General features: G+C 59.9%; 1 protein-coding gene across 1 annotated transcript in view; it reads right to left on the bottom strand.

Moving 5' to 3' along the window:
• The window catches only part of MAPK8IP2 (mitogen-activated protein kinase 8 interacting protein 2), a 29,845-nt gene extending 5,264 nt beyond the window's left edge, over nt 1-24,581 (bottom strand). Inside the window, exons 1-9 of the mRNA XM_033057535.1 lie at nt 24,417-24,581; nt 16,954-17,059; nt 16,495-16,746; nt 12,715-12,817; nt 9,353-11,530; nt 8,456-8,531; nt 6,287-6,456; nt 1,400-1,509; nt 1,215-1,334 (exon numbers count right to left, since the gene is read on the bottom strand). Coding sequence (XP_032913426.1) covers nt 1,215-1,334; nt 1,400-1,509; nt 6,287-6,456; nt 8,456-8,531; nt 9,353-11,530; nt 12,715-12,817; nt 16,495-16,746; nt 16,954-17,059; nt 24,417-24,481 — 3,180 coding nt within the window. The 5' untranslated portion in view covers nt 24,482-24,581. The remainder of the gene's footprint in view (nt 1-1,214; nt 1,335-1,399; nt 1,510-6,286; nt 6,457-8,455; nt 8,532-9,352; nt 11,531-12,714; nt 12,818-16,494; nt 16,747-16,953; nt 17,060-24,416) is intronic.
• Nucleotides 24,582-24,982: the final 401 nt, after the last annotated feature.

Below are 24,982 nucleotides of genomic sequence, written 5' to 3'. Positions count from 1 at the left end.
TGTTCTTCCTGTCCTGGTCACCCCCAAATCTCCTTTCTGTTCCCTGAGCTCCTCATCACATCCTGGTCACCCCCAAATCTCCTTTTTGCCCCCCAAAACCCAGATCCCTGCACCCCTCATCACCCCCAAAACCAACCCCCCATGTTCCTCCTGTCCTGGTCACCCCCAAACCCAGAGCCCTGCACCCTCCACACTCCTGGTCACCCCTAAATCTCCTTTTTTCTTCCCTGAGCCCCTCATCACATCCTGGTCACCCCTAAACCCCCTCCCCTTGTGGTCACCCCCAGACCCCTCCCCTCCCCTCCTGGTCACCCCCAAATCTCCTTTTTATCCCCAAACCTAGATCTCTTCACCCCCCCATCACCTCCTGGTCACCCCCAGACTCCTCCCCTCGTGGTCACCCCCAAATCCAGACCCCTGAACTCCTCATCACCCCCAAAACCCACCCCCCATGTTCTTCCTGTCCTGGTCAGCCCCAAACCCAGAGCCCTGCACCCTCCACACCCCTGGTCATCCCCAAATCTCCTTTTTATCCCCAAGCCCAGAGCCCTGAGCCCCCCATCACATCCTGGTCACCCCCAAACCTTCTCCTGTCCCCTCCTGTGGTCCCCCATTACTCCGGGTCACCCCCAAACCCAGAGCCCTGCACCCTCCACACTCCTGGTCACCCCTAAATCTTTTTGCCCCCCAAGACCAGAGCCCCGATCCCCTCATCACCTCCTGGTCACCCCCAGACTCCTCCCCTCGTGGTCACCCCCAAATCCATACCCCTGAACCCCTCATCACCCCCAAAACCCACCCCCCATGTTCTTCCTGTCCTGGTCACTCCCAAATCTTCTTTTTGTTCCCTGAGCTCCTCATCACATCCTGGTCACCCCTGAATCTCCTTTTTGCCCCCCAAACTCAGATCCCTGCACCCCTCATCACCTCCTGGTCACCCCCAAACCCAGAGCCCTGCACCCTCCACACTCCTGGTCACCCCTAAATCTCCTTTTTACCCCCAAATCCAGACCCCTGAACTCCTCATCACCCCCAAAACGCACCCCCCATGTTCTTCCTGTCCTGGTCACCCCCAAACCCAGAGCCCTTCACTCTCCACACTCCTGGTCACCCCTAAATCTTTTTGCCCCCCAAGACCAGAGCTCTGAGCCCCTCATCACCTCCTGGTCACCCCCAGCCCCCTCCCGTCCCCCCCAGCCCCCCGCCCCGCTGACCTCGTGCTCGGGGCTGTACTCGGTGACGGTCAGGATGAGTTTGATGCCCTGCAGTGTCACCTCCAGGTCACAGCTGGCCGGGGGCCGCAGGTGCACCGTCAGCTTCCTGGTGGTGGCGATCTGGGGGGCACAGGGGGGTCAGGGGGGCGCCGGGGCCGCGCGGGGTCCCGCAGCCCCCTCCTCACCTTCTGCATGGCCGCGCACAGGATCCCGTTGCCCTGGTGGTACGGGACCTCCACGGAGCCCAGGAACTGCACGTTGAACCGCTCCACCCAGCACGGGTTCCGCTTCAGGCCTGGGGACACGGCCAGGAGGGGGTTAAAAACCGTGGGATCACAGGTACAAATCATGGGATCACATGTGCAGATCATGGGATCACAGTAACAAATCATGGGATCACAGGTACAGATCATGGGATCACAGGTACAGATCATGGGATCACAGGCACAGATCATGGGATCACAGGTGCAAATCATGGGATCACAGGTGCAAATCATGGGATCACAGGCACACAGTCATGGGATCACAGGCATAGATCATGGGATCACAGGCACAGATCATGGGATCTCAGGCACACAGTCATGGGATCTCAGGCAAGGATCATGGGATCACAGGCACAAATCATGGGATCACAGGCACACAGTCATGGGATCACAGACACACAGTCATGGGATCACAGGCACACAATAATGGGATCACAGGTTCAAATCATGGGATCACAGGTGCAGATCATGGGATCACAGGCACACAGATCACGGGATCACAGGCACACAATAATGGGATCATAGGTACACAGTCATGGGATCACAGGTGAAAATCATGGTATCACAGGCACACAGATCATGGGATCATAGGCACACAAATCATGGGATCACAGGCTCACAATCATGGGATCACAAGCACACAGTCATGGGATCACAGGCACACAGTCATGGGATCACAGCACAAACCATGGGATCACAGGCACACAGATCACAGGATCCCAGGTGCAGATCATGGGATCACAGGCACAGATCACGGGATCACAGGCACAGATCATGGGATCACAGGCACACAATCATGGGATCACAGCCACAAATCATGGGATCACAGGCACAAAATAATGGGATCAGGCAAAGAATCACAGAGAATCACACACAATTACAGAATCAATCACTGAATCACACACAATCCCACTGAATTACAGAATCAGAAAATTAAAGAATCAAAGAATCACAGGGAATCACAGAATCATAGAAACACAGCATCAATCACTGAATAACAGAATGACACAATCACAGAATCAATCACAGAGTCGTACAATCATGGAATCACAGAATCAATCACAGAATCAAGAATCACAGAATCATATGCACAATCACAAAATCACAGAGACTCAATCACAGAATCACAAAATTAATCACAGATTCACACAATCACAGAATCACACTGTCACACACAATCACACAGAATTGCACAGAATCACACAGGATCACAGAATCAACCATGGAATCAATCACAGAATCATAGAACCAAAGAATCACACAGTCACAGACAATAACAGAATCACAGAATCAATCACAGAATCCATCACACAATCCATCATAGAATCCATCATAGAATCACGGAATCAATCACAGAATCATAGAATCACAGAATCATGCACAATCACAGAATCACACAATCACACACAATCACAATCACAGAACCACACACTCACAGAATCACAGAGTCAGTCACTGAATATCAGAATCACACAGAATCACACAATTGTGGAATTACTGAATCAATCACAGAATCATGCACAATCACAGAATCCATCACAGAATCATGCGTAATCACTGAATCAATCACTGAATCACAGAGAATCACAGAATCAATCACAGAATCAAACACAATCACAGAATCACAATCACACACAATCACAGAATCCATCACAGAATCATGCATAATAACAGAATCAAGCACAGAATCATGCACAATCACTGAATCAATCACTGAATCACAGAATCAGTCACAAAATCAATCACAAAATTAATCACAGAATCACTATCACACACAATCACAGAATCCATCACAGAATCATGCGTTATCACAGAATCAAGCACAGATTCAATCACAGAATCAATCACAGAATCAATCACTGAATCAATCACTGAATCAATCACTGAATCAATCACAAAATCAATCACAAAATCAATCACAATCACAGAATCACAATCATGCACAGTCACTGATTCCATCACAGAATCCATCACAGAATCATGCATAATCACAGAATCAAGTACAGATTCAATCACAGAATCAATCACTGAATCAATCACAAAATCAATCACAATCACAGAATCAATCACAGAATCACAATCACGCACAATCACAGATTCCATCACAGAATCCATCACAGAATCATGCATAATCACAGAATCAATCACAGATTCTAGCACAGATTCAACCACAGATTCAATCAGAAAATCAACCCCAAAATCATAGAATCAATCATAGACTCAATCAGAATCACAGAGAATCACACAATTAATCACAGATTCACAATCCCACAATCTCAACTACAGTTTCAGCTTTCACAAAATATTAAATTCGAAACTGTGTGCTGTCTGTTACAACATTAACTTTTACAGCAGTAATTGGAGTTACGAAATAATTAATTTTCTTTTTGCATCTAACTGACACTAGTGGGAATAGCTCAGGTGTGTGGAAATAACTAAATCTGTCTATAGAATTAAATAACATTTTAAAAGCCACATTGAAATAAAAATATTAAAAATAACTTTTTTATGTGTAAAAAAGTACCTCTACCACTATCCATACTGTCTGTATGACTAAATAACATTTTAAAAGTCACAGGGAAATAAAAATATTTAAAATAACATTAAAAAAAGATGTAAGGAAGACTTCTACCACTAACCACTCTGTATTATTAAATAGCATTTTAAAAGCCACATGGAAATTAAAAAATATTTTAAATTACATTTAAAATATATATATATAAAGAAGATTTCTACCATTAAAGCTTTGGTTATCAATAAATCCCCAGTGGTGGTTATAAAGAAATTTTTTCACGATTTTCACATAGTGAAAAAGCAATGCCCAAAACTCAAATCCACACCATTACACGACAGCTCAGGGGCCGAGCCAAACAAAAAAATCCCCAAAAGATGTAGAAGAAACTCAAAGGAATTTTTAAATATCTAAAATAACAAATACACATTTCATCAATGCCTTTTGATCGGGCAATCAATGAGATTTGTGCATGGGCAATTCAGCCAAGGTTAAACCTAGATACAATATATTAAAATGTATTATAAATATATTAAATATTCTATATTAATATATTAAATTAAAATAAATATGTTAATATATTCAATGTGTTAATATAAATAAATGCATTAAATATGTTAAGTGTGAGTAAATATATTAATATGTTAAATGTATTAATAAATTAATATATTAGATATATTGAATCTAAATAAAAGATATTAAGCTATATATGTTATATATTATATATTATATATTATATATTATATATACAACTAATATAATATAATATAATATAGTATAATATACATGTTTAATATATATTGCATATATAGCAGTAATATAATAATGTATTAAATATATCTTAAATATACGAAGTATAAATAAATATATTAATATATTAAATGTATTAATATAAATAAATACATTAATGTGTTAAAGATATTAAATATTTTAAAATATGTTAAGATATATTATAAAATATATTAAATATATTATATAAATATAATAGTATGTTAAATATAACAATACATTAAATTTATTAAATTTAGCTAATATATTTTTATATTAATAAAAATTAATATCTTAAATATATTGAATATATAATAAATATATTATATTATAACAATATAATATAATAAAATACAGTATATACTGTAATATATATTATTATATATTATATATATTGCATATATTATACATACTATACATATTATATATAATATATATTAGAGTATATTATATTTATTATACATATATTATATATTATGTATTATATATTATATATTTTAATATATTAATATAGTAAATAAATATAACTAAGTATATTAATTATATTAAATATAAAAGAAACGCATTAAAATGTATTTTTTATATATATATATATACCTGTCCCTGACCCCCAGTCCCGGTTCTCACCGATGTCCCGGGTCTGTCCCTGTCCCCCCTGTCCCGGTTCTCACCGATGTCCCGGGTCTGTCCCTGTTCCTGACCCCCAGTCCCGGTTCTCACCGATGTCCCGGGCCTGTCCCTGTCCCTGTCCCCCCAGTCCCGGTTCTCACCGATGTCCCGGGTCTGTCCCTGTCCCCCCCTAGTCCCGGTTCTCACCGATGTCCCGGGTCTGTCCCTGTCCCCCCCTAGTCCCGGTTCTCACCGATGTCCCGGGTCTGCCCCTGTCCCTCCAGTACCGGTTCTCACCGATGTCCCGGGTCTGTCCCTGTCCCTGATCCCCCAGTCCCGATTCTCACCGATGTCCCGGGCCTGTCCCTGTCCCAGTCCCTGTTCTCACCGATGTCCCAGGTCTGTCCCTGTCCCAGCCCCCCAGTCCCGGTTCTCACCGATGTCCCGGGTCTGTCCCTGTCCCCCCCTGTCCCGGTTCTCACCGATGTCCCGGGTCTGTCCCTGTCCCGGTTCTCACCAATGTCCTGGGTCTGTCCCTGTCCCCTTTTCCCGGTTCTCACCGATGTCCCGGGTCTGTCCCTGTCCCCCCCAGTCCCGGTTCTCACCGATGTCCCGGGTCTGTCCCTGTCCCCCCAGTCCCGGTTCTCACCGATGTCCCGGGTCTGTCCCTGTCCCCCCCAGTCCCGGTTCTCACCGATGTCCCGGGTCTGTCCCTGCCCCCCCTGTCCCGGTTCTCACCGATGTCCCGGGTCTGTCCCTGTCCCTGTCACTCCAGTCCCGGTTCTCACTGATGTCCCGGGTCTGTCCCTGCCCCCCCTGTCCCGGTTCTCACCGATGTCCCGGGCCTGTCCCTGTCCCCCCAGTCCCGGTTCTCACCGATGTCCCGGGCCTGTCCCTGTCCCCCCAGTCCCGATTCTCACCGATGTCCCGGGCCTGTCCCTGCACCTCGTGCGCGTAGAAGGCGGGGAAGATGCCGCGCTCGCCCGTGCGCATGTTGTAGCCCCGGTACCAGTAATCGTCCTCCTCCAGCTCCACCAGGATGGGATCGTCCACGTCCAGCTCCAGCTCGTCCTCGTGCCGCGGGATGAACCTGGGGTGGGGAGGGGATGGAGCGGGGAGGGGTCGGGATGGAGGGGATGGGGTGAGGAGGGGATCGGGGACAGAGACATGGCTCGGTACCCGCCGGGTCATCAGTGACCCCAAAGAGAGTGCCCTGAACTCCTGGTGATCCTAAAGCCACCCCCCTGAGCCCCTGGGGACCCCAAAGTCACCCCCCTGAGCTCCTGGTGATCCTAAAGCCACTGCCCTGAGTTCCTGGGGACCCCAAAGTCACTGCCTTGAGTTCCTGGGGACCCCAAACCACTGCCCCCTGAGCTCCCAGTGACCCCAAAACCACCCCCCTGAGCTCCTGGTGATCCTAAAGCCACGGCTCTGAGTTCCTGGGAACCCCAAAGCCATCCCCCTGAGCTTCTGGGGACCCCAAAGACACAGCTCTGAGCTCCTGGTGTTCCTAAAGCCACCCCACTGAGCTCCTGGGAACCTCAAAGACACGGCTCTGAGCCCCCGGTGATCCTAAAACCACAGCTCGGTACCCAGCAGGTCATCAGCACCCTCAAAGCCACTGCCCTGAGTTCCTGGGGACCCCAAACCACTGCCCCCTGAGCTCCCAGTGACACCAAAACCGCTCCCCTGAGCTCCTGGTGATCCTAAAGACACAGCTCTGAGCTCCTGGTGATCCTAAAGACACAGCTCTGAGCTCCTGATGATCCTAAAGCCACCCCCCTCAGCTCCTGGGAACCCCAAAGTCACAGCTCTGAGCTCCTGGGGACCCCAAAGTCACAGCTCTGAGCTCCTGGTGATCCTAAAGCCATGGTTTGGAACCCATCAGGCAATCAGTGACTCCAAAGACACTGCCCTGAGCTCCTGAGGACCCAAAAACCACCCCCTGAGCTCCTGGTGATCCTAAAGTCACTGCCCTCAGCTCCTGGGAATCCCAAAGTCACAGCTCTGAGCTCCTGGTGATCCTAAAGCCACGGCTTGGAACCCATCAGGCCATCAGTGACTCCAAAGCCACTGCCCTGAGTTCCTGGGGACCCCAAACCACTGCCCCCGGAGCTCCCAGTGACACCAAAACCACTCCCCTGTGCTCCTGGGGACCCCAAAGTCATTGTCCTGAGCTCCTGGGGACCCCAAAGTCACTGTCTTGAGTTCCTGGGGACCCCAAAGCCACTCCCCTGAGCTCCCAGTGACCCCAAAGCCACAGCCCTGAGCTCCTGGGGACCCCAAAGTCATTGTCCTGAGCTCCTGGGGACCCCAAAGTCACTGCCTTGAGTTCCTGGGGATCCCAGATCACCCCCCTGAGCTCCTGGGGACCCCGAAGCCACAGCTTGGAACCCATCAGGTCATCAGCGTCCCCAAAGTCAGTGCCCTGAGCTCCTGGGGACCCAAAACCACCCCCCTGAGCTCCTGGTGATCCTAAAGTCACTGCCCTGAGTTCCTGGGGACCCCAAAGCCATCCCACTGAGTTCCTGGGGACCCCAAAACCACAGCTCTGAGCTCCTGGTGATCCTAAAGCCACCCCCCTGAGCTCCTGGGGACCCCAAAGACACAGCTCTGAGCCCCTGGTGATCCTAAAACCACGGCTCGGTACCCAGCAGGTCATCAGCACCCTCAAAGCCACTGCCCTGAGTTCCTGGGGACCCCAAACCACTGCCCCCTGAGCTCCCAGTGACCCCAAAGCCACAGCCCTGAGCTCCTGGTCAGTCTCAAAGCCGCAGCCTGGCACCCCTCACGTCATCAGCACCCCAAAGGCACATTCCTGATGTCCTGGTCAGCCCCAAACCCATTCCCATGACCTTCTGGTCACCCCAAATCCACTCCCCTCATCTCCTGGTCACCCCCAGACCCAAACACAACCCCACACTCTTCATCTTCAACCCTGAAACCGAACCCTGGGGTGGCACTGGGGAGCCCTGGGGTGACAATGGGGGGCCCTGGGGTGACAATGGGGGGCCCTGGGGGTGACACTGGGGGATCCTGGGGTGGCACTGTGGGGCCCTGTGGGTCTGTGTCACCCGGGGTGGCCTCACCTGAAGACAGCGCGGTGGGTCTGCTCCCGCTCCTCGCCGTTCACCATGCAGGAGAACAGCCCGAAGGACTCTGTGCCTGTGGGGACAGCCGTGCAGGGGACACTGGGGACAGCTGGGGACACCCCACGGGGACACTGGGGACAGCTGTCACCCCCACAGGACAGGGGACACCCCGCCCGTGTCCCTGAGGGGCGCTCCTGGGGTCAGAACTCCCCGGGGGTCCCACCTGGACCCTGCCCAGCAGAGCTCGGCTGGGGACCCTCGTGGTCACTGTGAGCCTGTCCCGTCTCCCGCGACATGTCACGACATGACGTGACATCCCAGACGTGTCGTGACATATCGTGACATGCCAAGGCACAGGGCAATGGGAGGCGGATGATGTGAGAGGAGCCAGGACAGCATGGCGTGACATGTCACGACATCCAGTGACATATCGTGACATGGCATGGCACACGAGAATGGTGCCAGGATGGTTGGGACAGGACAGCTGGCATGAGAAGAGCCAAGACAGCATGGTATGACATGTCACAACATCCAGTGGCATATCGTGACATCCCGTGGCATATCGTGACATCCGGTGACATATCGTGACATGACATGACGTATCATGACATATCATGACACGATATGGCGCAGGGTAATGGTGCCATGGCCAGGACAAGTAGGTGTGAGAAAAGCCAGGACAGCATGGCATGACATGTCACGACATTCAGTGACGTATCATGACATGATGTGACATATCGTGACATATCATGACATGCCACAACAGGAATGGTTGGGGCAGGACACCAGAGTGCCAAGGTCACCCAGAGCAGCCCAGGACACCGTGACACGTCACGACACGTCACAACATGTCACGACACGTCACGACACGTCACGACATGTCACGACACTTACTGGAGGAGCGCGAGGTGCTGTTGACGAAGACGTTGAGGAACTTCTTGGAGAACTGCAGGTCGGCCTCGGGGGACGAGTCCTCGGAAGAGCTGCGCACGTCGGGGGCCACCAGCGCGTCGCCAAAGGCCACCTCGTCGTCGCAGGCCCGCAGGATGTCGCTGTCGTCGCTGAGCACGGACGTGCAGCGCCGCAGGCTGACCAGCTCCAGCTGCGTGTGCTCGTCCACCACCAGCGTGTACTTGACCGAGTCGTAGGCCAGCGACTCGTCCAGCGCCGGCGGCTCCGGCGGCACCGGCGCGTCCCCGGCCGGGCTACCCCGGCGGGAGGGTGGCTCGGCCTCCTCCAAGGCCATGGCGAAGCCGCGGTTGGTCTTGGCCGTGGACACGTCCAGCGTGGCGGGGTCGCCGTCGGGCGCTAACCGCACGTCGTCGATCATAGCGTCGGCGTCCAGCACGCCCGAGCCCAGCTCGCCGTCGAGGGCCCAGTGGCGATCACCGCTGCCAACCGTGGGTTCGGTGCCGGGGGACGCCCGCGGTGGCACCGCCGGACGGCAGCCCAAGGTGGCCAGGACCTCGGAGGCGTCGAGGCGGTCGAGGGCGACGGGGCGGCCGGGGCACACGGGCGCGATGGTGTCGTTGGTGGGGTTGCTGAGGAACAGGAAGGGCCCCGGCTCCTCGGCCGGCGGCTCCGGGGGCGGCTCGGCGGCTGCGTGCTCGGCCTCGGCCAGGGAGCTGCGCAGCGTCTCCATGTCCACCAGCTCGATGGCGCCGCGCTGGCACCGCGCTGGCACCGCCGCCGCGTCCCCCAGCGCCACCGGCGAGTCCCGCGGGCCCGGCTCCTCGTCCAAAGCCTCGCTCAGGATCTCGGGCTCCAGGTCGGAGGCGGGCGAGATGGTGTCGCACAGCGAGTGGCTGTTCTGGAAGCACTCGTCCGGGCACTTGATGGGGTACGAGCCCTCCGAGATCATCTTGTTCACCAGGTTGCTGAGCAGCCACGGCGAGTCCGAGTCCTCGCTCAGGTCGGGCTCCGACTCCGAGTCCGAGTCGTACTCGCTGTTGTCCTCCTCGTCCGCCTCGGGCATCAGCTTGGGCCCCACGGGCAGGTAGAAGGAGCGGCGGATGCTCTCCAGGCTGTGGTCGGGGTCGATCTTCAGGTCCAGGGGGCTGGCGCTGGACACGTCGGTCTGGCCCTCGGGCGCGGGGCCGTCGGCCGGGTCCAGGCTGTCGTAGTAGGCGTCCATCTTCAGCTCGGCCAGGCTCTCCCTCCGGACCACGCCGCGCTCCGGCGGGCCCCTCTCGGCCGGCTCCTCCTCGTCCTCCTTGCCCTTGTCCAGCAGCAGCGAGTCCTTGATGCCCAGCAGGCCGGGCGCCTCCAGCTCGGGCTCCAGCTCTCCCTCGGAGCCGGGCGAGCTGGCCTCCTCGATGGAGTTGGTCAGGTGCGACGAGCGGCCGCTGCTGCTGTCGCTGCTCAGGTCCAGCTCGGTCTCCGAGATGGACGAGATCATGTTGCTGACCAGGCGCCCGCCGGCGAAAGCCGCCTCGAGCTCCCCGTCCACGTCCGAGTCGGAGCCGGGCGAGCTCAGCTCGTCCCCTCGGCGCCCGCCGGGCAGGAAGGGCTTGGCCGTGCGGCTCGTGAGATCGGCCTCGATGCCCGGGTCCGAGGAGGGCGAGGTGGTCTCCGAGGAGCCCGAGGGGTGGCCGCGCACGCTGGCGGCCCGGCCGGACTGGGCACCCTCCCCGTCGGAGCTGAGCGGCTCCGCGGGAGCCCCGTCCCGCTCCGGCCGGGGCTGCGGCCGCGCCTGCGGCTGCGAGCGGGGGGACCCCGGGCTGCCGCCGCCCTGGGGCTGCGTGGGGGCCTGGGGGGCGGCCTGGGGCGGGGGGGCGGCGTCGGGGGCGCCGGGGGGAGCGGCGGGCCCTGTTGGAGAGAGACAGGGGTGAGGCGGGGGCGGCTGGCGGGGGCGCGGCGGGGAGAGCGGAGCTCGGAGCGCAGCGGAGATGAGGTTCATGTTAAAATCGGGCGCGGCTCTCGGGGGCGATGGGTTACCATGTGCCAGGGACTCGGGGCTGTTGCCTTGCGAGTCCAGGGGGGAGGGCGGCAGCGAGGGGGGGGCCCCCCCGGGGCCCGGCGGGCTCTCCAGGCAGGGTCCGTCCAGGATGCAGGCGTGGGGGGACGAGTGTCCTGCGGGGAAGGGACACGGGCAGGGTGAGTCTGGGGGGAGGCTGTGACACGGCCTGATTGTCGCAGTGTCACTGTCACAGTGTCACTGTCACAGTGTCACTGGCACAGCGTCACTGGCACAGCCCGACTGTCACAGCCCCACTGTCACACACCCAGTGTCACACCCCATTGTCACACCCTTCTGTCTCAGTGTCACTGGCACAGCCCATTGGCACAGCCCGACTGTCGCAGTGTCACCGCCACGCCCCCACTGTCACACCCCCACTGTCACAGCGTCACTGTCCCACCCCACTGCCCCAGTGTCATTGTCACACCCTGATGTCACACCGTCACTGTCACCCCGCTGGTCTAACCCTGCTATTACAGTGCCACTGTACCAATGTCACTGTCACACTGTCACTGTCACAACCCACTGCCCCAGTGTCATTGTCACACCCTGGTGTCACACCATCACTGTCCCAGTGTCACTGTCACCCCTCTGGCCTAACCCTGCTACCACAGTGCCACTGTACCAATGTCACTGTCACAGCCCACTGTCCCACCCCGCTGTCCCGGTGTCACTGTCCCAGTGTCACTGTCCTGGTGTCACTGTCCCACCCCGCTACCCCAGTGTCATTGTCACACCCTGGTGTCACACCGTCACTGTCCCAGTGTCACTGTCACCCTGCTGGCCTAACCCTGCTACCACAGTGCCACTGTACCGATGTCACTGTCACAGCGTCACTGCCCCACCCCCCTGCCCCAGTGTCATTGTCACACCCTGATGTCACACCGTCACTGTCCCAGTGTCACTGTCCCACCCCGCTGCCCCAGTGTCACTGTCCCACCCCGCTGTCCCAGAGTCACTGCCCCAGTGTCACTGTCCCACCCCGCTGTCCCAGTGTCACTGTCCCACCCCGCTGTCCCAGTGTCACTGTCCCGGTGTCACTGTCACACCCCACTGTCCCGGTGTCACTGTCCCGGTGTCACTGTCCCACCCCGCTGTCCCGGTGTCACTGTCCCGGTGTCACTGTCCCACCCCGCTGTCCCGGTATCACTGCCCCAGTGTCACTGTCCCACCCCGCTGTCCCAGTGTCACTGTCTCAGTGTCACTGTCCCGGTGTCACTGTCCCACCCCGCTGTCCCGGTGTCACTGTCCCACCCCGCTGTCCCGGTGTCACTGCCCCACTGTCGCTGTCGCTCACCGGTGTGTGAGGAAGAGGAGGAGGAGGAGGAGTGGAGGAGCGCGTCCTGCCAGCTGGGCCGGGGCGCGGCGGGGGCGAAGCCGCCGTTGTTGTTCAGGGAATCCTGCGGGGACAGCAGAGCGGGGAGGGGGCTCAGTGGGGGACCCCCGACCCCGGGGGGGGTTTGGGGACTCCGGAGGGGACACCAGGGCTCAGTGGGGGACCCCCGACCCCAGGGGGGTTTGGGGACTCCGGGGGGACCCCAGGGGTGTGTCGGGGGAGGGCTCGGAGGTGCCTGGCAGCCCCCGTGCCACGTGCGCGGGGTTTATCCGGATTAGGGCACGGATCCATCCCCGCATCCCTGCCCGGCCAGATGCGGCACGGCACGGCACGGCACGGCACGGCACGGCGCCAGCCCCGGGGACAGCGGTGTGAGACCCCAGCAGCACGGCCCCACCCCGCAGAGGGACCCCCGGAGCCCCTGGAATATTCGGGACGTTCAGAGTCCCAGGGATGTTCGGGAGACCCCCCGGGATGCTCGGGATTTTCAGAGTCCCAGGAATGTTGGGGAGCCCCCCGGGATGCTCGGGATGTTCAGATTCCCCGGGATGTTCAGAGCCCCCCGGGATGCTCGGGATGTTCAGATTCCCAGGGATGTTCGGGAACCCCCCGGTATATTCAGGATGTTCGGGAGTCCCCCCGGGTTGTTTGGGATGTTCAGAGTCCCCCGGGATTCTCGGGAGCCCCCCAGAATGCTCAGGATTTTCAGAGTCCCAGGGATGTTCGGGATGTTCGAGAGCCCCCCGGGATGTTCGGGATGTTCAAATTCCCCGGGATGTTCGGGAGCCCCTCGGGATGTTCGGGAGCCCCCCGGGAGCCCCCCGGGATGCTCGGGATGTTCAAATTCCCCGGGATGTTCGGGAGCCCCTGGAATGTTCGGGATGTTCAGAGTCCCAGGGATGTTCGGGAGCCCTCCCGGGATGTTCGGGATGTTCGGGACCCCCCCCGGGAGCCCCCCTGGGATGTTCGGGAGCCCCCCTGGGATGTTTGGGAGCCCCTGGAATGTTCGGGATGTTCAGAGTCCCAGGGATGTTCGGGAGCCCCCCGGGATATTCAGGATGTTCGGGAGCCCCCCGGGATGTTCAGGAGCCCCTCGGGAGCCCCCCGGGATATTCAGGATGTTCGGGAGCCCCCCGGGAGCCCCCCGGGATGTTCGGGAGCCCCCCGGGATGCTCGGGAATGCGGCAGCTGCGGGCTGTCCCTCCGGGAAGAGCGGGCAGAGTTAATCCCGGCGGATCCCGGCGGGAGCAGGGATTAGGGAGGGATTAGGGAGCGAGGCTGGAGCCACCGGCACCAAGCGGTGACACGGAGCGGGGTGGGCACGGGGGGAGCCATGGGGGACTGGGAATGGGGGATTGGGAATGGGGGATTGGGAATGGGGGGTTGGGAATGGGGATTGGGAATGGGGGGAGATGGAAATGGGGGAGAGGGAATGGGGGATTGGGAATGGGGGAGAGGGGAATGGGGGATTGGGAATGGGGGATTGGGAATGGGGGATTGGGAATGGGGGATCGGGAATGAGGAATTGGGAATGGGGGGAGATGGAAATGGGGGGAGAGGGGAATGAGGGATTGAGGGGATGGCCGCAGAGGGACAGGGATGGGTTACAGGGTCACAGGGATGGGTTATAGGGGACACAGGGATGGGTTACAGGGTTCACAGGGATGGGTTACAGGGTCACAGGGATGGGTTATAGGGGACACAGGGATGGGTTATAGGGGACACAGGGATGGGTTACAGGGATGGGGTCACAGGGATGGGTTACAGGGGACACAGGGATGGGTCACAGGGGTCACAGGGGACACAGGGATGGGTTACAGGGATGGGGTCACAGGGATGGGTTACAGGGGACACAGGGATGGGTCACAGGGGTCACAGGGGACACAGGGATGGGTTACAGGGATGGGGTCACAGGGATGGGTTACAGGGGTCACAGGGACCAGGGTGTCACCTCCTGCCGGGACCCCCCGGGAGCTCCACCCCACGCCCCCCCCCACCAAGGGATGACAGAACCCCGCGGGGACCCCCCCTGTCCAGCCCCCTGGGCTTTGTCCCTTTGTCCCCTCGCCGTGACCGCCACCCCCGGGAGCCCCTCCCAGCCCAGCAGCGCTCGGAGCCCCCCCGGGAAAAGGGGGGGCCCCCGAAATTCCCGAGGGCCCGCGGTTCCCTGGCAACGGCGGCGGCTGCAGCCGCATCCCACACACTGCGGCGGCGCGTGCGCGGCGACACGGGGACATCCCTGCGGCCACACGGGCGGGGGGACACCCCCGGGGGAGCCACGAGAGCGGGAAAGGGGGGACACGAGAGGGGGACGGGGACAAGGGACGGGGGAGGGACAGTGACATTGGGGGAAGGCATGGGGACACTGGGAGAAGGGACGGGGACAAGGGACGGGGGAGGGACAGTGGGGACACTGGGTGGGGGGGGACAGTGACACTGGGGAGGGGATGGGGACAAGGGACGGGGGAGGGACAGTGACACTGGGGGGGACAGTGACACTGAGGGGGGGACACTGGGGGCGGGGGGACAGTGACACTGGGGGGGACGGGGACAAGAGACGGGGGAGGGGATGGGGACAACGGGGGAAGGGACAGTGACACTGAGCGGGGGGGACAGTGACACTGGGAGAAGGTGCGGGGACAAGGGACGGGGGAGGGACAGTGACACTGGGGGGGGGACACTGGGTGGGGGGGGACAGTGACACTGAGGGGAGTGGGGACAAGGGACGGAGGGGGGACAGTGACACTGGGGGAAGGGATGGGGACAAGGGACGGGGGAGGGACAGTGGGGACACTGGGGGAGGGGACAGTGACACTGGTGGAAGGGACAGTGACAACGGGGGAAGGGACAGTGACGCTGGAGGGGGGACAGTGGCACTTGGAGGGATGGGGACAAGGGTCGGGGGAGGGACAGTGACACTGGCAGAAGGGACAGTGACACTGAGGGGGAAGGGGGCACTGGGGGAAGGACAGTGACACCGAGGGGGAAGGGGACAGTGGCACTGAGCGGGAAGGGGACAGTGGCACTGAGCGGGAAGGGGACAGCGAGGCCAGGAGGGAAGGGGTTTGTGACACCAGGGGGTGAAGGGACAATGACCGCAGGGATGAAGGGACAGTGACACTGAGGGTGAAGGGACAGTGACACTGAGGGTGAAGGGACAGTGACCCTGAGGGGGAAGGGACAGTGACCCTGAGGGTGAAGGGACAGTGACACGGAGGGGGAAGGGGTCAGTGACATCGGGGGGGAAGGGGACAGTGACCCCAGGGGGAAAAGGACAATGACACTGGGGAGGAAGGGGACAGAGAGGCCAGGAGGGAAGGGGACAGTGACATCAGGGGGTTGAAGGGACAGTGACACCGGGGTGAAGGGACAGGACAGTGACCCGGGGGGGAACGGGCAGCAACACTGGGGAGGAAGGGGACAGCGAGGCCAGGAGGGAAAGGGTCTGTGACACCAGGGGGTGAAGGGACAATGACCGCAGGGATGAAGGGACAGTGACACTGAGGGTGAAGGGACAGTGACCCTGAGGGTGAAGGGACAGTGACCCTGAAGGGACAGGACAGTGACCCGATGGGGAACGGGCAGCAGCACCGGGGGGGAAGGGGACAGCGAGCCCAGGAGCGAGGGGACACAGACCCTGAGGGTGAAGGGACAGTGACCCAGGGGGAAAAGGGACAGTGACACCGGGCTAAGGGGACACCACGCGACAAGGAACCGCCACCTCGGCCACACCCGCCCCACCTGCGTGCCCGGCGCGGTGAGGTTCAGGCTCGTGGGTCGGTGCTTCTGCGTCTCCTCCAGCGCTGGCGAGGGGATGGGCGAGGCCGAAGGGGACGGCGGCGCCTCCAGCTCGTTGCCTTCCTCCTCCTCCTCCTCCTCCTCCTCCTCTTCCTCGTCGTCGTCGTTGTCATCGATCATCTCGAACTCCTGGAAGTCGTCCTGGAAGGTGCACACGGGGTGCGGCTGCTCCCCGCGCTCCAGCACCAGGCAGTCCTGCGGGTGACACGGGGACAGCGGCGGGTCACCCTCCGTGCCACCGAGGGGGTGGCGGTGTCCCCATCCCCCACAAGAGGGGACCCCCCGGCTCGTCATGGCCTCAGCAGAGCCAGCACCGCGGTGGCAGCGCTGGGGGGAGTTGTCACAGCCCGGTGTCCCCACGGTGTCCCCGCGGTGTCCCCAAGGGCCACCAGGCTGCCGCACCTTCTCGTAGTGGTCCGAGTCGTAGTTGAGGCCGATGCCGCAGTCGTCCGTGATCTCCGACAGGTCCTCGTCATCGAACTCCTCCAGGCTGATGTCCTGGGGGGGCCTGGGGACAGCGGGAACGCGGCTCAGGGACAGCGGGGACGCGGCTCAGGGACAGCGGGGACGCGGCTCAGGGACAGCCAGAGAGCCGAGTGGCACCGCGGGGACATCCGTGAGTGCAGGGGTGGCACCCTCGGCATGGGAGCAGCACGGACATGGCACCAGGATATTGTCACCTTTGGGGGCCACATGGACATGGCACCATGACATTGTCACTCCTGGGTGCCACAGGGACATGGCAGCAGGACATTGTCACCTCTGGGGGCCACATGGACATGGCAGCAGGACATTGTCACCTCTGAGTGCCACACGGACACAGCATCAAACCCTGTCACCTCAGAGTGGCACACAGACATGGCACAATAATCCTGTCACCTCTGGGTGCCACACGGACATGGCACCAGAACATTGTCACCTCTGGTGTCACACAGACATGGCACAACTATTCTGTCACCCCCTGGTGCCACATGGACATGGCACCTGAATATTGTCACCTCTGAGTGTCAGACGGGCATGTCACCTGGACATTGTCACCCCTGAGTGCCACACGGACATGGCACCAGGACATTGTCACCTCTGAGTGCCACACGGACATGGCACCAGGACATTGTCACCTCTGAGTGCCACACGGACACAGCATCAAACCCTGTCACCTCCAGTGTCACATGGATATGGCACCATGACACTGTCACTCCTGGGTGCCACAGGGACATGGCAGCAGGACATTGTCATCCCTGGGTGCCACATGGATATGGCAGCAGGACATTGTCACTCCTAGATGCCACAGAGATATGGCACCAGGACATTGTCCCCTCTGGGTGCCACACTGACATGGCACCATAACCCTGTCACCTCTGGTGTCACACGGACATAGCACCAAACTCTGTCACCCCTGGGTGCCACACGGACATGGCATCAAACCCTGTCACCTCTGGTGTCACATGGATATGGCACCAAACCCTGCCACCTCTGGATGCCACACGGACATGGCACAATAATCTGCCACCCACTGGTGCCACACTGACATGTCACCTGAATATTTCCATCCCTGGGTGCCACACGGACATGGCATTGCAACTCTGTCACCTCTGGTGTCACACGGACATGGTACCAGAACGCTGCCACCTCTGGGTGCTGGCACAGGACAACCACAGGGACGTGTCACCAAGCCCTGTCACATCTAGGTGCCAAACAGACACGGCACCAAACCCTGCCACCTCTGGTGTCACACGGACATGACATCAAACCCTGTCACCCCTGGATGCCACACAGACATGGCACCATAACTCTGTCACCTCTGGTGTCACACAGACATGGCACCAGGACATTGTCACCTCTGGTGTCACACGGACATGGCACCAAACCCTGTCACCTCTGGTGTCACACAGACATGGCACCAGGACATTGTCACCTCTGGTGTCACACGGACATGGCACCAAACTCTGTCACCTCTGGTGTCACACGGACATGGCACCTGAATATTGTCACCCCTGGGGGCCACACAGATATGGCATCACAACATTGTCACCTCTGGTGCCACACGGACACGGCACAATAATCCTGTCACCTCTAGGTGCCACACGGACATGGCACCAAACCCTGTCACCTCTGGTGTCACACAGACATGGTACCAGGACATTGTCACCTCTGGTGTCACACGGACATGGCACCAGGACATTGTCACCTCTGGGGGCCACACGGACATGGCACCATGACATTCATTGTCACTCCTGGGTGCCACACAGACATGGCACCATAACTCTGTCACCTCTGGTGTCACACAAACATGGCACCACAACAGTGTCACCTCTGAGTGCCACACGGACATGGCACCTGAATATTGTCACCCCTGGGGGCCACACAGACATGTCACCAAACCCTGTCACCTCTGGTGTCACACAGACATGGCACCAGGACATTGTCACCTCTGGTGTCACACAGACATGGCACCAGGACATTGTCCCCTCTGGTGTCAAACAGACATGGCACCAGGACATTGTCACCTCTGGTGTCACACAGACACAGCACCAAACCCTGTCACCTCTGGTGTCATACGGACATGGCACCAGGACATTGTCACCTCTGGTGTCACACGCACATGTCACCATCCCCTGCCACCCCTGGGTGCTGGCACAGGACGGGCACAGTGCCACGTCACCCCAGCGCTGTCACACGCGGTGGCACCGGCTGGGCGGAGCTGCCGAAGCCACCACATGTCCCCGAGCTGGGGAGGGGACATCCACAGCGCCAGCTTTGGGGTGGCCCGTGCCGCTGGGGGGACACGGGGGTGTCACACGGGTGACAAGGGGGACCCGGGCTGTGACATTCCCAGGGAACGGGGGTGCCATGGAAACCAGCGGGAATAACGGAACGGAGAGAAATCCCGGCGGGATTCGGGGAGGGAAATCGGGAATTGGGGTTTGGGGTGGGAAACGGGAATTGGGGTTTGGGGGGGGAAATCGGGAATTGGGGTTTGGGGGGGCTGGGTGAGGGGGGACACGGCCTGGGGACACTGGGACACCCAGGTCACCCTCTGGGGGGTTGGGGACACGCGGGACCCCCGGCTTGTCCCCAGGGCGGTGTGGCAGCACCCGGGTGACAACAGGACCCTTTTTCCATGGGGTTGGGGACATCCAGGGACCAAGGTTGTCCCCAGGGCGGTGTGGCAGCACCCAGGTGACAACGGGACCCTTTTTCCGTGGGGCTGGGGACACCCAGGGACCAAGGTTGTCCCCAGTGGGTGTGACAACCTCTGGGCACCAGCAGGACACTTCTTCTGGGGGGTTGGGGACACCGAGGGACCAAGATTGTCCCCAGGGCGGTGTGACAACATCTGGACCCTGTGCCCGCCCTCCGTGGGCTTGGGGACACCCAGGAACCCGAGGTTGTCCCCAGGGGGCTGTGACAACATCCGGGTACCAGCAGGACCCTGTGCCCGCCCTCTGTGGGGTTGGGGACACCCGAGACCCCCAGCTTGTCCCCAGAGGGGTGTGACAACATCTGGGCACCAGCAGGACCATTTTGTGTGGGGTTGGGGACACCCAGGGACCAAGGTTGTCCCCAGGGGGGTGTGACAATATCTGGGTCCTGTGCCTGTCCTCCGTGGGGTTGGGGACATCCAGGGACCAAGGGTGTCCCTAGGGGGGTGTGACAACCTCTGGGCACCAGCAGGACCCTTTTTCCATGGGGTTGGGGACACCAGGACCCCCAGATTGTCCCCAGGGGTGATGACAATACCCGATCACCAGTAGGACCCTTTTTCTGTGGGGTTGGGGACACGCAGGGACCAAGGTTGTCCCCAGGGCGGTGTGGCAGCACCCAGGTGACAACAGGACCCTTTTTCCATGGGGTTGGGGACACTCAGGACCCCCAGCTTGTCCCCAGGGTGGTGTGACAATATCTGGGCCCTGTGCCCACCCTCCGTGGGGTTGGGGACCCCCGGGTGGGCTCCCGCAGCTGCGGGGGCTCAGCCCCGAGTGTGACAGCCCAAAGGGGGTCAGGGCTGTCCCCTGTGTCCCCTGTCCCCCCCCGGGCCCCGCGCTGCTGCCGATCCCCGGCAGGAAGATTCCCCTAATCCCATAATTCCCACAAGTAGGGCACGGCCGCGTCGAATCCGCGCAGATTTGGGGCAAAAGCGGCAGAAACGGAGACGGGGCCGCGGCTGCGGTGGGAACGGGACCCCAAAGCCCCGAAGGACGGGGGAGCCCCGGGGGTGTGGGGTGAGGGGTCCCGGGGTGCTGGGAGCGGAGGTTTTGGGGTGCAGAGCCCCGGGATGTCGGGGAACAGAAGTTTTGGGGTTCAGAGCCCTTTGGGGTGCAGAGCTATGGGGTGTAGGGGAACAGAAGTTTTGGGGTTCAGAGCCCTTTGGGGTGCAGAGCCCTTTGGGATGCAGAGCCCCGGGGTGCCGGGGAACAGAAGTTTTGGGGTTCAGAACCCTTTGGGGTGCAGAGCCCTGGGATGTCGGGGTGTCAGGGAACAGAAGTTTTGGGGTTCAGAGCTATGGGGTGCCGAGGTGTTGGGGTACAGAAGTTTTGGGGTTCAGAAGCCTTTGGGGTGCAGAGCTATGGGGTGCCGGGGTGTAGGGGAACAGAAGTTTTGGGGTTCAGAGCCCTTTGGGATGCAGAGCCCCGGGGTGTCGGGGTGTAGGAGAACAGAAGTTTTGGGGTTCAGAGCCCTTTGGGGTGCAGAGCTATGGGGTGTCGGGGTGTAGGGGAACAGAAGTTTTGGGGTTCAGAAGCCTTTGGGGTGCAGAGCTATGGGGTGTCGAGGTGTGGAACTCTTTGGGGTGCAGAGCCCTTTGGGGTTTTGGGGTGCAGAACTCACCCCGGGGTGTTGGGGAGCAGGATCAGTTTGGGATGGAGAGGTCCAGGGTATTGGGGTGCAGAACCCTTTGGGGTGCACAGCTCAGGATATTGGGGATCAGACCCGAGGATGGTTTTGGGTGCAGAGCCCCAGATATTGGGGTGCAGAGCCCCAGATATTGGGGTGCAGATCCCCAGGATATTGGGGTGCAGATCCGAGGTTGGTTTTGGGTGCAGATCCCCAGGATATTGGGGTGCAGATCCCCAAGATATTGGGGTGCAGATCCCCAAGATATTGGGGTGCAGAGCCCAGGATATTGGGGAGCAGATCCGAGGGATATCGTGGAGTAGATCCCAGGATTTTGGGGTGCACGGCACTATGGGGTGCAGACCCATCTCCCCAACCCCACACAATATCGGGGGCTGCCCCCCTGCAGAAAGATCCCCGGGACCCTTCCTGGGCTCTTGGGGGGGTCCCGTGGGCACCTGGGGGGACGAGGGGGGCTGAGAGTCCTGGGGTGGGGACCCCGGGTCTGTTCCTGCACCCCTGGACCCTCCCCAGTGGGGATGGGATGGGAATGGGATTGGGATGGGATGGGATGGGAATGGGATGGAACCAGCAGCAGGAACCAACCCAGCCCCACAATCTCCCCGCTGGGACCCCAAAGCAGCGCCCTGGGCACGGCTGCAGGGACACCGCGCCGGGGATGAGCAGCAGGAACAAGGACAGCGCCCGTCCCACCTCGGGGACACTCCGGGGACAGCCTGGCACCGAGGGAGGGACAGGGCCAGGGGGTCTCACCCACTCCGCACACCCAGAGAGGATCGGGCAGGGTTGGAAGCAGCAGGACCCGCCCCACGGCATCGCAGTGACCCCGGTGCCACCATCCCGAGCCGGGATGGGCCGGAGGGGACCCCAGACGGGCCGGGCAGGGCTGGGAGGGGACACCGGCGGTGCCAGCGCCGCCAGGGCCGGGCTCCCCGGGGAGCTGCGGGCGGATGGAATTTCCTCATCCCTGCCAGCCCCGCTCCCTGCCCGGGAGGCGGCTCCGGACGCTGGGAAGGGACCCCAACAGTGTCAGGGACTCCAATCCCCGCCGTGCCCGGAGCGGGTCTGACCCTGTGGTCACCCCAAATTGGGCACCTGAGGGTGTCACGGCCCGAGCCGGGAGTGGGAGCCATCCCAAGGCCCGGCTGCGTGTGTGCCTGGAATTCCCAGCTCGAGCATTCCCAGCCCGAGCATTCCCAGCCCAACATTCCCACCTCGAGCATTCCCACCTCGAGGATTTCCAGCCCCAGCATTCCCACCTCGAGCATTCCCAGCCCCAGCATTCCCACCTCGAGCATTCCCAGCCCAGCATTCCCACCTCGAGCATTCCCAGCCCCAGCATTCCCACCTCGAGCATTCCCACCTCGAGCATTCCCAGCCCCAGCATTCCCAGCCCCAGCATTCCCACCTCGGGCATTCCCACCTCGAGCATTCCCAGCCCCAGCATTCCCACCTCGAGCATTCCCAGCCTGACCATTCCCAGCCCGAACATTCCCATCTCGAGCATTCCCAGCCCGTGCCCTCGGCTCGGCCTCTCCCTCTCCGGCCAGGGGGTCCCGCCCCACCGGACACCCCAAACCCGGGCTGGGCACCCCCTCCCTCCGTCCCCGCGGTTCCTCAGGGTTTGGTTTCTCCATCACCATTCCCGAGTGGATCTCGGGATGCTCAGGGAGAGCCGAGCGTGGCCACAGCATCCCCAGGGATCGGCCTCGGATTTTGGGATGGCTCCGGGCACGGCTCCCGCTCCTGGACTGGGCCCCGGGCCCAGCGAGGCCGTGGTGTCCCCTCCCTGCGCCACCGTGGGCAGGGACAGGCTGGGGACAGGGACGGGGACAGGGACATCCTGGGGACGGGGACATCCTGGGGATGGGGACACCCTGGGGATGGGGACAGGGACAGGCCGGGGACAGGGACATCCTGGGGACGGGGATGGTGAGGGAAGGGGACAGGCCGGGAATGGGGATGCCGAGGGAGGGGACAAGGATGCTCAGTGAAGGGGACATCCTGGGGACGGGAACAGGCCGGGGATGGGGACAGGGATGCTCAGGGAAGGGGACAGAGATGCCCAGAGAAGGGGACAGGGATGCCCAGAGAAGGGGACAGGGATGCTCAGAGAAGGCGACATCCTGGGGATGGGGATGCTGAGGGAGGGGACAGTCCGAGCAAGGGGATGCTCAGGGAAGGGGACATCCCGGCCAAGGGGACATCCCGGCCAAGGGGACATCCCGGCCAAGGGGACATCCCGGCCAAGGGGAGCCCTGCCCAACACAGGCCACAGCCACGCAAGGACACATCCTGCATCCCCGCTGTCCCCTGCTCCTCTCCCCGCATCCCCGGCGCCCCCCGGTGCCCCTCACCCTCCTGCCGTTCCCATTCCCGTTCCCCTGCCGGGATTCTCGGCCCCGCACTGCGCCAGCCCGGCCCGCACCCCAGAGCCCGACCCCGCACCCCGACCCCGCACCCCCCGCACCCAGCCAAGGTCAGCAGCGGGGCGGGCCCGGCCCCGTCCCCTCCCCGGGGGCTCTGCGGGAAGGTGACCGACCCCGGGAACCCCCCGGGAACCCCTGGGATCCCCCCGGCCGCGCTCCCGGGACCAGGCCCCCTATTCCCATTCCCATTCCCGTTCCCATTCCCGTCCCCATCCCGGGGCCGCTGCGGCGCCTCGGGAGAGACAAAGAGGCGGCGGCGGCTCCTCCCGGGATGCGGCGGCCCCGGGATGCGGCGGGCCCGGAGGCCGGGGGGGCTCCGAGCCCCGGTGAAGGGAAGGCGAGAAGGAGCCCCCCGAGCCCCCCACCCGCGATGCTGCGGGGGCTCCGAGGGGAGCGCGGCTCATCCCGGGAAAGGCCCCGCAAAGGCGGGGGAGGTGCGGGAGGAGCCCCCAAGGTGAACGGGTTGGGTGGGGGGGGAGCGGCGGAGCGGGCCCGGTGCAAGGGCGGAACAGCGGGAGGGGAAGGGCGGCGAGACCCCCGCAGCCTCCCCCGCATCCCTCCCCGCACCCGCACCCCGCTCACCGGCAGCCGGGCGGGGACAGCGAGTGGAAGGTGGAGAGCGAGAACATCTCGGCGCGATCCGCCATTTTCTCCGGCCGGGGCTGCGCCGGACTGCGGAGCTGCGGGAGCGGGGGGGGAGCGGCGGGAGGAGCTGCGGGAACGGGGGGAGAGCGGGGACAGGGACGGGAGGAGCCGCGGGGACGGGGGGAGAGGGAGGAGGAGCTGCGGGAGCGGGGAGGGAACGGGGGGAGAGGGAGGAGGAGCTGCGGGAGAACGGGGGGAGAGGGGCGGGAGGGGCTGCGGGAGAGCTGGGGGAGAGGGAGGAGCCGGGAGGGGAGGGGGCGGTGGGAGGGAGGGAGAGGGGTGGGGAGGGGTCTGGGGGTTGTGGGGATGGGATAATGGGTTGGGATTGGGTGGGGTCCGTGGGATTGGATGAGGTGGGATGGGATCCGTGGGATCAATACGATTGGATTGGATCAATGGGATGGGGTGGGGTGGGATCCATGGGATCAATATGATTGGGTTGGATCAATGGGATGGGGTTGGATCAATGGGATGGTGTGGGGTGGGATCCATGGGATCAATAG

This window comes from Catharus ustulatus, chromosome 4 (genome assembly GCF_009819885.2).
Source record: "Catharus ustulatus isolate bCatUst1 chromosome 4, bCatUst1.pri.v2, whole genome shotgun sequence".
In the NCBI taxonomy this organism is placed as follows: Eukaryota; Metazoa; Chordata; class Aves; order Passeriformes; family Turdidae; genus Catharus; species Catharus ustulatus.
The sequence above is the reverse complement of the archived record's forward strand: the minus strand, read 5'-3'. Positions and strand labels throughout refer to the sequence as shown.